The sequence below is a fragment of the Dendropsophus ebraccatus genome, chromosome 7 (assembly GCF_027789765.1).
Source record: "Dendropsophus ebraccatus isolate aDenEbr1 chromosome 7, aDenEbr1.pat, whole genome shotgun sequence".
Classification (NCBI taxonomy): Eukaryota; Metazoa; Chordata; class Amphibia; order Anura; family Hylidae; genus Dendropsophus; species Dendropsophus ebraccatus.
The window spans coordinates 123,606,557-123,620,492 of record NC_091460.1 but is presented as its reverse complement, the minus strand read 5'-3'; the positions used below and the strand labels follow the sequence as shown (position 1 = coordinate 123,620,492).

The 13,936-nt window shown below is 43.0% G+C and overlaps 1 protein-coding gene across 5 annotated transcripts in view; it reads left to right on the top strand.

The window, feature by feature from the left end:
• Positions 1–13,936, top strand: part of STPG2 (sperm tail PG-rich repeat containing 2) — a 419,428-nt gene that overhangs the window by 178,428 nt on the left and 227,064 nt on the right. For all 5 annotated transcript variants that reach the window (XM_069978345.1, XM_069978347.1, XM_069978344.1 and 2 more), the window contains exon 12: positions 11,044–11,209. In XM_069978345.1, the coding sequence (XP_069834446.1) occupies positions 11,044–11,209 (166 nt within the window). The remainder of the gene's footprint in view (positions 1–11,043; positions 11,210–13,936) is intronic.

The following is a 13,936-nucleotide window of genomic DNA, read 5'->3' as shown; positions in this document are numbered from 1 at the left end:
TCACTGACACCGGCCGTTCTGTGACACGGCCGGTGTCATATTGTGTGTGAACCCAGCCTAAAGATGTATTACCACCTCAACTTGTTAGCCTCTACCAATGGAGAATGAATGAAACAGTTTCCGCACATGAGCTGTGCTCAACATTCTTTCTGGGGACAATTCTATCCACATTCGTGGGATCAGTGGGGCTGCCATTGGTCAGACCCTACCAATCAGCTTGTTTCGGAGATGGGTTAACAAGTTAAAATGGGAATACCTTATACTAGCGATTGAATACCCCTGGATTACAACTTTTGAGATAGTAAGTGTTAAAATATAGTATAAGATTTGGATATTTAGTCGATGGTGTAACAAATGCGATAAATAGATGAATTCTTTTTAGTGTGTTTTCTTATTTACATTGTTGGTTAATAATCATACCAAGAAACTGTCCATAAAAAGCACAATGGACTCTTCATCTTACAATATTCAAGTAGGGAAAAAGAGATCACTTTCAGTGCTAGAATTAAAAAAAATGTAATATTAAATAATGCAAGAATAATTTAATTTAATCTTTAAAAATACATGGAACGCATGGAAACTAACTATTCATTCTGACAATCCTGCAATAATATAAATGACTAACACGAAATCACATCTTTTGGTTAATAAAGGCATTTTTAAAATTTATAGACCATCAGAAAGTAATAGACTCAGTAATGTATAGCCCTACTAGTCTTTTGAATTCTTAAAAGATAGAAATATGAGAAGGTATTAATAAAGATTACGTTGAATAATGAATATATAATACAAATTAACTCGTAGTCTTACAAAACCCTGAATGTCCTGATAACAAAAAACACATAGGCAAGATGTGATTGAATTTCGATGTACTTTGAGATAGTGTCTCCCGTGGTTGTGATGTCTGCTTTATGAAGATAACACGTTAGCTAGATACATAGAGCAAAACCTTAATCACACAGTGGAATTTATACCAAAGGATAAAACAAATGAAGTTGCTGGTAGACTGCTTATTCGGTTAATAGTAAAACATGGTGGAGAACCCTTAAAATTTCCTATGACACAGGGAGATTGTAGGATTTACAATAAAGGTTATTTACAAGGCATCATTTTCCCCCCTACTTTTAGGCCGGGTTCACACTATGTAAAACAGCTTCCGTCATAGAACAGCCGCTGTCTGTGAAATTCATCCCAGCCAGTACTGCAGTACCGGCCAGATGAACTTCACTTCTTTTGAATTGCAATATGGGCACATGCGGGCGTGCCCACATTCCAATTACCCATAGCCGACAATGTAAAGTGTGGCTGGAGGCGCACTTTACATTATCTACACTGTCAGTCTTATGTGGCCACTATTCAGTGAATAGCAGCTGCAGAAAAATGACTCGTCAGTTTTTTTTTTGTGCAGCTGCATGGAATTCCGGTCGAAGTGGATACAGAGTGTATACTCTCTGGTTGGGATTCCATAGACTTCAATGTGATTGGCTACTTCATTAAATAATGGTTGTTGTTGCAAACCTGCAACAAAGGCCATTGTTTAATAAATACTTAGGTTGTGTGAACTTAGCCTTAAAATGATTCCAAAATATTGTCATAGTGATAGAATTTTTATTAAAGGGGTTATCTCATTGACAATACAATAATGCCTTTCAGAATTCAGGTGTGGTGGCATTATCGTTACAGGTCATGCTCCTAACGGCTCCCATACACCTTCAACAACTGATCGCAGAATGATCATTCAGCTGTCCCGCCGTCCGTCCGCCTCATACATAGAATTGCTCGGCACAGCCAAGCAGTTCTTTTTTCTCTTTGGAGAGGGGTAAGCCGCAGAGAGAACACTCTCGCTGTAGCGTATATCTTTCTGAAGAAAAGGGTCGGATTTTCCTTCACAGCCGACCACATCATCTGTCTGTGTTTTTTTAGACGACCCCATACAAGCTAGACTGACAGCCAAATCCAAGAAATTCTAAAGTGTATGGGGACCTTAACTCCCCCAGTCAACAGATGATTTTGTTAGGGCAATTCATTTCTTTCAGACATTTCTCCAGCAGCCGTACAAAGCTTTACCTCTATGTTATTATTTCCTTAGGGTCAAAGTTTTAGTGTGGTTCCCATTCCCCTTTTTCTCACAGACCTACAAATTAGGACCCTAAATGGACAAACTTTTAAAGAATCAGACCCCCCTCTGATCAGAAACACACGTTCCAATGGGTATCAGCAATAAATTGTCACCAAGGGGTCTATTCCTTTACCCCTGTATCCTTATTAACCCAATAAAAAATCTCCAATAAAAAGCCTATTTTATAAGACATATATTATACAAGAAAAGCAAAACCAAGGCTTTCAGCTGAAATTCATAGTTTAATTTTCACATAAAAGTTAAAAACCACATATCTCATATAAAAACAAGTTTACAAAGGTTATGAAAAAAATGGCGTCCTACAAACACACTGCTTTTGATCATGGAATATAAAAATATAAAATCCTCTATTATCTGGAGTCAATATGTGTGTTACTGTCTCTAATACATCGTAGCAGGCCTCCCGAAATTGGACTAAAAATTAATTAGTTCTGGCCGCTATCTATAGACACATCTAAAACCACAATCTTAGCCGCTCATATTGACTCACCCATGGCAGTGTGGTAGTGCTTGACCCCTACGCACGTTTCGCGTGGCTACGCTTCCTCAGGGGGCGTGTCTATCACCCTGTCCTTTGTGCTTTATATACCATGTGAAGTAACCACTTCCGGGGTATCGGCGCATGTCATGGGAGGGCCGGAAATCACGTCATATTCTCCCGGCGCTCATCGCTGGAACGCACATCCATGGCGTGGAACGCACATGGACATGCGCACAGCGATTCAGAGGCCGGCCAGAACTGACGTCCTTGCCCTGAATCCCAGGGCATGCGCACAGCCGCAAATGGGGACTTAGAAAAAATAAGACACTCTGAATTCTCTCGTCTATGGGGGTATTTGCGTCAAACAGGAAAACGGGCAGTGTGAACATTCTAATATGACTATTACTAAATATAAAGTGACAATGTGCACAATGTAAAATTTCATAACCACACAATATATAGATTAATCGTATAAGGTGTACCAAAAACAATAGTTATTTAATGCATCAAACAAAAAAAAACATGAATCAATAAGAATATATAAAAAAATATACCACAATAATTACATAAGTGTACATAGATGTGCATACCTGTACATATATTACAGTGCAAATATCATAAACAACACAAAAACAATTCAAGTGCTTTTGTATACAGTAATTCATATTAAAGTGCATTGTGACAAATTTACATAATTACATTATATTATACATCTCACATCCTCCCCGTAATTCAAGTCGTTGGCCATCCTCCAACAAGAGATTTTCTCAATGTCTTGCAGATGTTATAAATCTCCACAATACTTGTCCCTCATATCTTGCCGCTATGCCAGTCCCATGTTTTAACTTGATCCCCGTCATCACATGTATTAACTAAAACGTACAAACATAAAAAATAAAATTTACAACTTACATACTAGACACAAAAGACAAAAATAAGATCTGCAGGATAAAACTAATGATCACAAAAAAGGAGCAAAGCTCTGTTGTTCATTCAACCCTCTCGGGGTTAACGTCCCCAGTGTAGAAATCCACCGACATTCCTTCTGGGCAAGGATTTTTTTCACGTTACCACCTCTAATCCCTCCTTCAACTTTTTCTATACCTCTGACACGGAAAGTTTTTGGATCACAGTCATGGTACAATTTGAAGTGACGAGGGATCGTTGTCAATTGCATCTCATCCTCCACCTCTTTTGCAGCAACGATCCCTCTCACATGCTCCCTCACTCTTATTTTCAATTCTCTAGATGTTAAACCAATATATATCTTCCCACATCCACATGTGACATAATAGACCACCATGCGAGTACTGCAAGAGATACAATCCCTAATCTTAAATTCTCTCAGACCGTCAGCTGTTGCGAATGTACTTGCTCTATCTATGTTTTCACAGGCTTTACACCCACCACATGGAAAACATCCACTCTTTACCTTCATATTAGAACCAAAGGGATTTGCTGGTTTTGGAGTGTAATGACTCCTCACCAGCAGATCCTTGAGGTTTTTGCCCCTCCTTGCTGTCATGAGGGGATTTTCAGACAATTTTCTAGCTAAGATGGGATCTGTTTGTAAAACAGCCCAGTGTTTGGAAATAGCCTTCCGCATCTCTTCCCACTCAGAATTAAATGTAGAGATAAATCTAACTCCATCATTATAAGGTTTCTGTTTTTTAGTTGTTTGTAGCAGTTGTTGGCGTTGTGTATTCCTGGCCCGTACATACCCAGAGTTTATAATTCTCTTCCCATAGCCTCTTTCCTTAAATCTCATCTTTAAATCACTACACTGTTTCTCAAACCGTGTTTCTGAGGAGCAAATTCTCCTCATCCGTAGGAACTGTCCGGTTGGGACAGCCCGTACTGTAGATGGTACATGGGCAGAAGAGGCATGCAGGAGAGCATTCACAGACGTCGTCTTACGATAGACATCCGTCTCCAAATGTCCGTCAGCACCTTTCTCAAGGAGTATGTCCAAAAATTCCATTTTTCGGGCACTCGCCTTATATGTCAGTTAAATGTTAAATTCATTAGAATTTAATTGCATCATAAAATCTTTTAGCTGGGACTCCGACCCCTGCCAAATAAACAAAACATCATCGATGTACCTGAGCCAGCACTGCACATGGGGAGCGGCGCCGGCCCCCCCATTGAAATACCAACCTCTCCCAGTACCCCAGAAAGAGGTTAGCATACGAGGGTGCGCACGCCGCCCCCATGGCAGTGCCCCGCTGCTGTAAATAAAAATTCTCACGAAAAACAAAAAAATTATGTGTGAGAACAAAATTAAGTAATTCCAAAATCAAACGGCAGGTGTCGGAGTCCCAGCTACTTGTGTTCAGAAAAAACTCAACTGCTTTCAGACCGTCCCTGTGGTCAATACACGTGTATAGGGACTCTACGTCCGCTGTGACTATTAGCATTTCAGTATCCAGAAAGATCCCATCAACCCTTACCAGGGCGTCCGTCGTATCTTTTAAAAAGGATGGTAAAGTTTCAACTAAGGGTTTTAAATAAAAATCAATACATTTACAGATCGGATCACATAGTCCGTCTCTGATCACTAGATAGAGTATGGAGAAGTGCTAACTAAAGGCCCTATTACACAGAACGACTATTGGCTGTATTCGGCCGATAATCATCCTGTGTAATAGAACACAACGATCAGCTGACATGAACGATGTCGGCTCATCGTTGTAGTCTAGTACACATATCACCCACAGACCTCACTCTCACATGAAAACTTTTGACATGTTCCTTGGGGGAGTGTACAGTTAAATCATCCAGACATGAAATGAAGTAAAAAGAAACACATGGCTTTACTTAAAATAAATTTTGGCACCATAGTCTTCCACATGAATAGTTACAGTAGAGACAGTTGCAGTAACAGACAAAAAGATGGATGGCGTGAAAAGGTGCCACTTGAAAATGAAGTGGTGGATATGGGGATGTGGAAACAAGCTATTTTCTCCTCTAGGATGTCTGAGGCATACGTCCCAGTCCTAGATATCTTCAGTGAGGTGAACTCACTGGTTGGCTTCCAGCGGCTTAATTCAGAATATAGGTATGTGTTGAGTTATGCTAAAGTACCCAGGTGCAGTTCTTTTTTTATTGGTAATACCATGAGAGTCACAACATCTCTAGGCCTGGCCTGAAGCCCTGGAAGGTCCAAGATGTGCTATGATGCTCTTGTGCAACGTCTCAAAGTATCTGTCCAGCATTTCTATCACTAGTTTATGCTGTCCTCATTGAAAGGAGAAGTTGGGCGAAAATTTTTATTAAAGTATTGCATTGCCCCCTAAAAGTTATACAAATCCCCAGTATACACTTATTACTGGAAATTCTTATAAAGTGCTTTTTTTCCCTGCACTTACTACTGCATCAAGGCTTCACTTCCTGGATAACATGGTGATGTCACTTCCTGGATAAAATGGTGATGTCACGACCCGACTCCCAGAGCTGTGCAGGCTGTGGCTGCTGGAGAGGATGATGGCAGGGGGACACTGAGGGATACAGGGCACTGGAGGGACACTGACCATCCCCCTGCCATCATCCTCTCCAGCAGCCACAGCCCGAACATCTCTGGGAGTCGAGTCAGGACATCACCATTTTATCCAGGAAGTGACATCACCATTTTATCCAGGAAGTGACATCACCATGTTATCCAGGAAGTGAAGCCTTGATGCAGTAGTAAGTGCAGGGAAAAAACACTTTGTGTTTATTTCCCGTAATAAGTGTATGTTGGTATACACTTTGTATAACTTTGTATAACTTTTGGGGGGCAATACAATACTTTAATAAAATGTTTGCTGGACTTCTCCTTTAGGGCACAGAAAAAAAATGCTGATCACAAATTACATCTTTGAAAATATACTGATTTGTGAATGTTGCCTATGTTTCATCTTCTCCACACGGGATTGTAGAGAAAGGCAGTGAGCCTTCTGTCCTCCAGTTGCCCCCAGCATTATTACAACATAGGTGCAATGACTGATCCTGGCTACCTTTCTCAGTGTAGTATGATACCACTTTTAAACCAGACCCATATTTACAGAAAGGGAATAGTGTGATCTATCTGTTTCATCTATAGAAATAACATTTGGATGCACAGTGGCTCACCTTTTCCACAGCTATTGGTATTATTGGTGCAATTCTTTTTACAATGACACTGATGCTACAAGTCTATGTTCCATAAAGTAAGAAATATTTTTTTAATCAATTGTCACATTCTTGATTTGCCACTTTACAGTGCAATGTATATATGACTACATGAACTGCTTCCCTTCTTTATATTACACTTGGGCATGAAGTGTGTTTATTTATTCAGTGTAAACGGAGCACTTTTATAACTAAATGTCACATCACTGCTCCGGGAACCATGAATCCTCCCAGAGATAATTACTTTGCTACCAGAATAAAGGTAAAAATCATATTTAAATGACTGAAGTGTCAGCATATTAAAAAGAAAAGCATCATTGTGTTCTGTGCTGTACAGCATAGCTCTTAAATTTAGCTTTAAAATTATTTTAATTTTTATTGACTTTAATTGACTTGTATCAGTTATATTGGGAGTTTAAAGTGTTTTCCTAACATACAGGCCTTAGCAGACATGTGAAATCATTCCTGACACCCCTAAGTTACATTATAACAATGTTTTATTTCCCACTGCGGAGTATACTGTAATTTTTCGAACAGATTAGTCCAGTTTTTGTCCTCCATTTAGACTGTAGAAATCACAGTCTGCAAGTGGGGGGAAGAGGGGTGTGGGAGTGCTTAGGAGCAATGAGGTTCTAAACCAGGGGTGGGGAACCTTTTCCATGTCGAGGGCCGGTCGGGCATTAATAAAATCATTCGAGGGCCGCATACCGTGCGCGGCAGTTAGTAGCGGGGGTTTGCAGCACCCAGGACAAGGCATAGTATTGTTCCCCTAGTGCCCCTGCTATTGTAGTTAACCCCCAGTGATGCCCCTTGTAGTCTAGTTAACCCCCAAGTCATGTCCCTGGTAGCCTAGTTAACCCCCATCAGGCATGTCCCTGGTAGCCTAGTTATTCCCCCCCCATCAGTCATGTCTCTGGTAGCCTAGTTGTCCCCCCCCATCAGTCATGTCCCTGGTAGCCTAGTTGTCCCCCCCATCAGTCATGTCTCTGGTAGCCTAGTTGTCCCCCCCATCAGTCATGTCCCTGGTAGCCTAGTTGTCCCCCCCCATCAGTCATGTCCCTGGTAGCCTAGTTATTCCCCCCCCATCAGTCATGTCTCTGGTAGCCTAGTTGTCTCCCCCATCAGTCATGTCCCTGGTGGCCTAGTTGTCCCCCCCCATCAGTCATGTCCCTGGTAGCCTAGTTGTCCCCCCCATCAGTCATGTCCCTGGTAGCCTAGTTGTCCCCCCCCCATCAGTCATGTCTCTGGTAGCCTAGTTGTCCCCCCCATCAGTCATGTCCCTGGTAGCCTAGTTGTCCCCCCATCAGTCATGTCCCTGGTGGCCTAGTTGTCCCCCCCCCCATCAGGCATGTCCCTGGTAGCCTAGTTATTCCCCCCCCCCCATCAGGCATGTCCCTGGTAGCCTAGTTAACCCCCATCAGGCATGTCCCTGGTAGCCTAGTTATTCCCCCCCCCATCAGTCATGTCCCTGGTAGCCTAGTTATTCCCCCCCCCCATCAGGCATGTCCCTGGTAGCCTAGTTATTCCCCCCCCCATCAGTCATGTCTCTGGTAGCCTAGTTATTCCCCCCCCCATCAGGCATGTCCCTGGTAGCCTAGTTGTCCCCCCCCCCATCAGTCATGTCCCTGGTAGCCTAGTTGTCCCCCCCATCAGTCATGTCCCTGGTAGCCTAGTTGTCCCCCCCCCCCATCAATCATGTCCCTGGGATCCTAGTTAACCCCCAAATAAAAAAATAAACATCCCACTCACCTTACCTCCGCTCCCACGCAGTCCAGGTCCTCTTCTCTCCCAGGTCCTCTGTGCCGGTCTTCTCCTGCAGGCGGCGCGCGATGAAATGACGTCATCGCGCGCGGCCCGCAAGAGACTAAAGACACGCGCCGCTCTGCTGGGGAAGAAGCCGGCACAGACAGCATCCTCCGGTGTCCGCCAGCTGTCACAGACACCGGAGGATGTGGTGTATGTCGGCTTCTTCCCCAGCAGAGCGGCGAGCATCACAGGGGAGCATCGGGAGGTCTCAGGGGCCGGATGCGGCCCGCGGGCCGGAGGTTCCCCACCCCTGTTCTAAACTGTTCCTGGATTCTTGTAGGCCACAGGCTCAATGTAGCCTGTGGCCTACAGGGTAAGAAACAGCATGAGGAACCAGCGGTCCTTGCTCTGACAGCCTTCACCAGCAAGGGGCCCTCACTAGCACTGAGGATTCAGGACAAGTGCTCAGGATTCCCGGAGCTAGTGATTGGCAACAATGGTCCCCCCCCCCCCCCCCCCCCCCCAGAACAGGTTGGCAGTGGCCTTAAATGTGTGTCTATCCTGCTTATCCCTTGTTCTGGCCCTAACCTATCACCAGTCAAACTAAACATACTGGGGGAGATTTATCAAACATGATGTGAAGTGAAACTGGCTCAGTTTCCCCTAGCAACCAATCAGATTCCACCTTTCATTCCTCACTGACTTTTGGGAAATGAAAGGTGGAATCTGATTGGTTGCTAGGGGCAACTGGGCCAGTTCTACTTTACACCAGTTTTTGATAAATCTCCCCCACTGTTTCTGCAGTGTCTCTATAGAAAACATTAACTAGCTCTCCTTAGTAGAAACAAGATCCATAGAACTAAAGAGAAACAATAAACAATAAACACAGACTTACAGAACATACAGTATGATATAATCCGCACAGATGTGTGCAAACCAGGGAGATAAACAATAGGAACTCAGTGCTAAATTCTCGAAGTATTTTAGTCCAGATAGCTGATCCAGAGATTAGCTGTGAGATAGTTGCAGAGCAATTTTTCCCAGACAAGCTAGACCAGAGGAGACAGAATAGTAGGAGAATTCCTCCTATTTGTAATATTTACCAGTGATTGGAATATGCTGCCATTAAAGCCCTAAAAAGTCTAGATTGTGCTACAGAACATACATGGAGTCCCCTGTGGTTCTGTACAAAGTCCTAAAAAATAAATACTATTTCTTAAATGCAAGCAGATAGACAACTTTGTTAATCTGGTGTGCATGATTTGTTCTGAACCGATTTGCCTTTATGGGGGTACAATATTGGCTAAAGGGGTCTTGGTCTGTACTGTAGGTCCATAGATATAGTGCCATTGTGTGCATGAGCCCTCTGAAAAATAAGAATTTACATGAGTACAATAAATAGGGACCATTGGTGTCTTATATATGTATTGTCATTGTCACGGCCGGGGCAGCGTCCTGTGCTCTGGACCGCTGCCACACTCGCTCTCCCTGTGCCCGGTCTTCTGCAGTCACCGGTGCCCATGTGCCCAGGCCTTGTAGCGATTCCTCTTTGGCCACCTGGGGTGTCTTACCACTCCATGCTCCTGCTCCCCGCTGTCCTGGCCAGAACGCGCGTCCCTGCCTCTTAGGGTCCACGTACGCCTGCTGTTGCAGATTTAAGGAGACAGTAAGTCCCTAATTGTGTATGCACCTAAACACCTCCTCACTATAAATATGTGAACCTGTCCTGCCCTTCCTTGTTGGAGCCTCTGCATGCTTCCATAGTGTGTGGTCCCAGCTCTCCGGGATTTCTGCCCATGGTTCCTGTCATCTGTGCTTCCTGCATGTGACTGCTAATCCAGTTCCAGCTTTGAGTCCTGCTGTATACCAGTCTGCCTGCCTACCAGTCTCCAGCTGCACCTCGCCCGCCGCCACTAGCAAACCAAGCCAAGGGTAGTGACCTGGGGGTCGCCTGCCACAGCAAGTCCATCCCGCCTTGCACTGGGCAGTAGTAAAGACTAGTGACCCCTTAGACTCCGTTCTCTGGTGCGGCTTACCTCATTGCTAGCGATGGTACAGCTGATCCACGACTGCAGTCGTTACAGTCATTGCGGAGACTGCTCTGCTTCATACTAGGAACAAATATTTTATGTGCTTTATCTAATATATTCAGACTACCTCAGTGAGTAATGGCATCCTATAATGTGACCTCTTAGTCATTATGCAATAATGTGACAACTAATATAGTATTTTCAGTCATTAAGGTCAAAAACTAAAATGTTCCCTATCAGATTATTAAGAATAATGTCAAAATAGCGACACTGTATAATGAAGTGCCCAGATTAGGTTTTATGTCATTCGGGATTCAGGGAAATGGCTGTGTTATACATGATTTAAGATTTCTAGTCTTTGACTCATTTCAAATTAAACACTAATAGAAAAAAGTAACATATAAGGACGGATTAACCCCGAATTTAAATATTTCCAGTTAATTTCCTGTTAATCTTTCCATAAAAGGCAATCTTACCATGTATTATTTGTATTTAAGGATATACCCCCACCTGGCTCCTATAATGTTTCTTCATCATATGAAAAACTTCATGGCAAACCTAAATACAGACCACCGAGGACATCCCAAGCTAAAAGGAAACAAGCTTCTTTTCTGTGTGTGGTTCCAAGAAATTTTGCCTTGCAGAATGATCTTGAAGTACCAGGTAAGGCATATTACTAGAGTCTTTCTATTTACTAGTACATATATACTATGTAATTTCCTGAGAATAAGACTACTTTTTAACTCAGGAAAATCCTCTCAAATGTCAGGGGTCGTCTTATAGGGCGGGTGCTGATAAACTTCGGAACCGGACTGGAGAATCTGCCATGTCATGTATAAGGTGGGAGGAGCAAAAAAAAAAAATAGCCGCATTCCGCAATGTATGCGGTGACTGTATGAAGGGCAGAGCAAGCTGCAGGCATCCGGGGTATGGAAAAAAGAGATACGGTAGAGTGGTGCTGTGCCCAGAAAAACATCCGTCTGTCCCGCCCTTGTATCCTATCGGATTACTGTACCTCCTTCTCTGCCTCTCAGATCTCGCTGCTGTCTGATGTTCTTTTATCAATTTTTATTTGGTGTGTGTTGGAAGAGGGGTAATCTTATATAGCGAGTATGTCCCAAGCTCTATATATTAACTGGAAAACATGGTAGGTGATGAGTGATGAGTGTCACAAAGCAATGAAGGGTATAATCAGGGTAGTTACAGTGCAAGGTACTACAGCATTGCCCTGCTCACTTGGAATGTGTCAATGTTAAGTATCTTGAACCACCACTACCAATATTGCAGTGATGCAAGAAAGAACATATGTAAACACCTTAGCTATGTGGTCCCTTCAAATAATTGAATGGTTTAGGTCCTGAGAATAGGGCACCCATTACTTTAACATTGACCTATTATGAAGATAGGCTATCAATTTTAAAATTACAGATAACCCAATTAAGAAGAAGAGGTTGTCCTCGTTATTCATATGTTCCAATTTTTTGAGTTGTGAACAATGTCCTATTACAGTGTGTTCATATGGGAGGATTCAATTAGAATTCTTCTGTTTTAAGTGTTCGGTTGAGCCATATTTCAGGAAACTGTCTTTGAATGCTTGAAGCTATTAAAAGTTTATTAGTAGATTAGACCTCTTCTTGAGAATACAGTGGATCCTTCTGAATATGCACCTTAGGGCTATGTTCCCACTAGGCATAAATAACGGCTGTTGTTTTAAATGAAGAATTGTATTAAAGGCTATGGACAACGGCCGGATATTAATGAACATTACTTCACTGGCTGTAGCCAAACAACGTCCGTTGTTCAATACATTGTGTGAGACAACATCTGTTGTTTGCATTGACTTTAAAGTGACTCCGTTCCCACAGTCTGACCCCCCAAACCACTTGTATCTTCAGATAGCTGCTTTTAATCCAAGATCTGTCCTGGGGTCCGTTCGGCAGGGGATGCAGTTATTGTTTTAAAAACGACTTTTAATCCGGCAGCGCTGTGTCTAACGGCCGGGGCTTACATTTGTATATGCATTAGGCTGGCACACCCTCTCTGTCCCTCCTCCCCCCCCTTCTCCTCACTAGGAATGTTCCAGGCAGATTGCTTCCTATTCCCCACCTGTGTGCATAATGAACATGGGCTGGATCGTTAAGACACCTGTGCAAAGCTCAAACAGCAGTAAATGTTCCTGAATCATTCCTAATGCTGAGAAGGGTGGGGAGGAAGGACGGAGAGGTTGTGCCAGCATAATGCACATACAAATGTAAGCCCCGGCCGCAGGGGCGTAGCTAATGACTCCTGGGCCCTGGTGCGAAAGGTCAACTTGGGCCCCCCCCCCCCCCTTCCTCGACCAAGTGATGCTATTGGTGTGTGTATATATATATATATATATATATATATATATACATATATATATATATATACACCGAGACAGATATTACCAATAACACCAGCATATAAGGAAGATAGGAAGAGAAATATTATCACCATACATATTACCGTCATATTGTTACTGACCAAATCCTGTATACTAAGACCAATAAAACACAGTACCAGATAACAAGTAACAAATAATTCCACCACATACAGACTAACACCACCACTACTGACTAACACCGCCACATACTGACTAACACCAACGCTGCTACTAACACCACCACATACTGACTAACACCACCTCTGCTACTGACTATTACCACCACCTACTAACACCACCGCTGCTACTGAATAACATCCACTGTACACTTATCACCGCATCCAGTCATATAGAGGTGGACGCAGCTCCACACAGGCTCTATACACCATATGGCCGGTTTCACACGTAGTAACAGTGCGGGCGTTAAAATTTCTGTCCCGTACATCTCCGGGTGGTCTGGCGGCTGTATTTGAAAACCACTTACGGTCTTATCGTAAGAGTCCGGCCGTAGTGTCATGATGTGTCTTGGCTTGTTTGGCCCCGCTCAAAAGCATGTATTTGATTCATGAATCTGCCCCCGGGCCAAATAAGCACACCCACATCCCTATAAAATCTCCGCCCACTCGCGAAGTACGCCCATATGCTTGTAGTGTTTTGAATGGCAAAAAAATAAAAAAAAAGATGTCTGATGGCGCTAATAATGCGCCCTATGGGCCAGCCCGGCGTATGAGGCTGCGCCGCAAGCACCAGCTCGTGGTGCTTTCGATCCTGTGGAAGATGCGTAATTATTACCAGCGTTTGTGTGTAAGTCTCTATATATTTTTTTTTTTTTTTTTTTTTTTTTTTTTAAAGCTTTATGTAACTTATTTCAAACTAGCCTTACAAACTGTTTAGGCTTATAATCCGTAAAACATTGATTTAAAAGTATTGTTTATGCAAGCTCCCTTAAGTACTGTTGACCAAAGGTCCTTAAATGCAACTGTGTA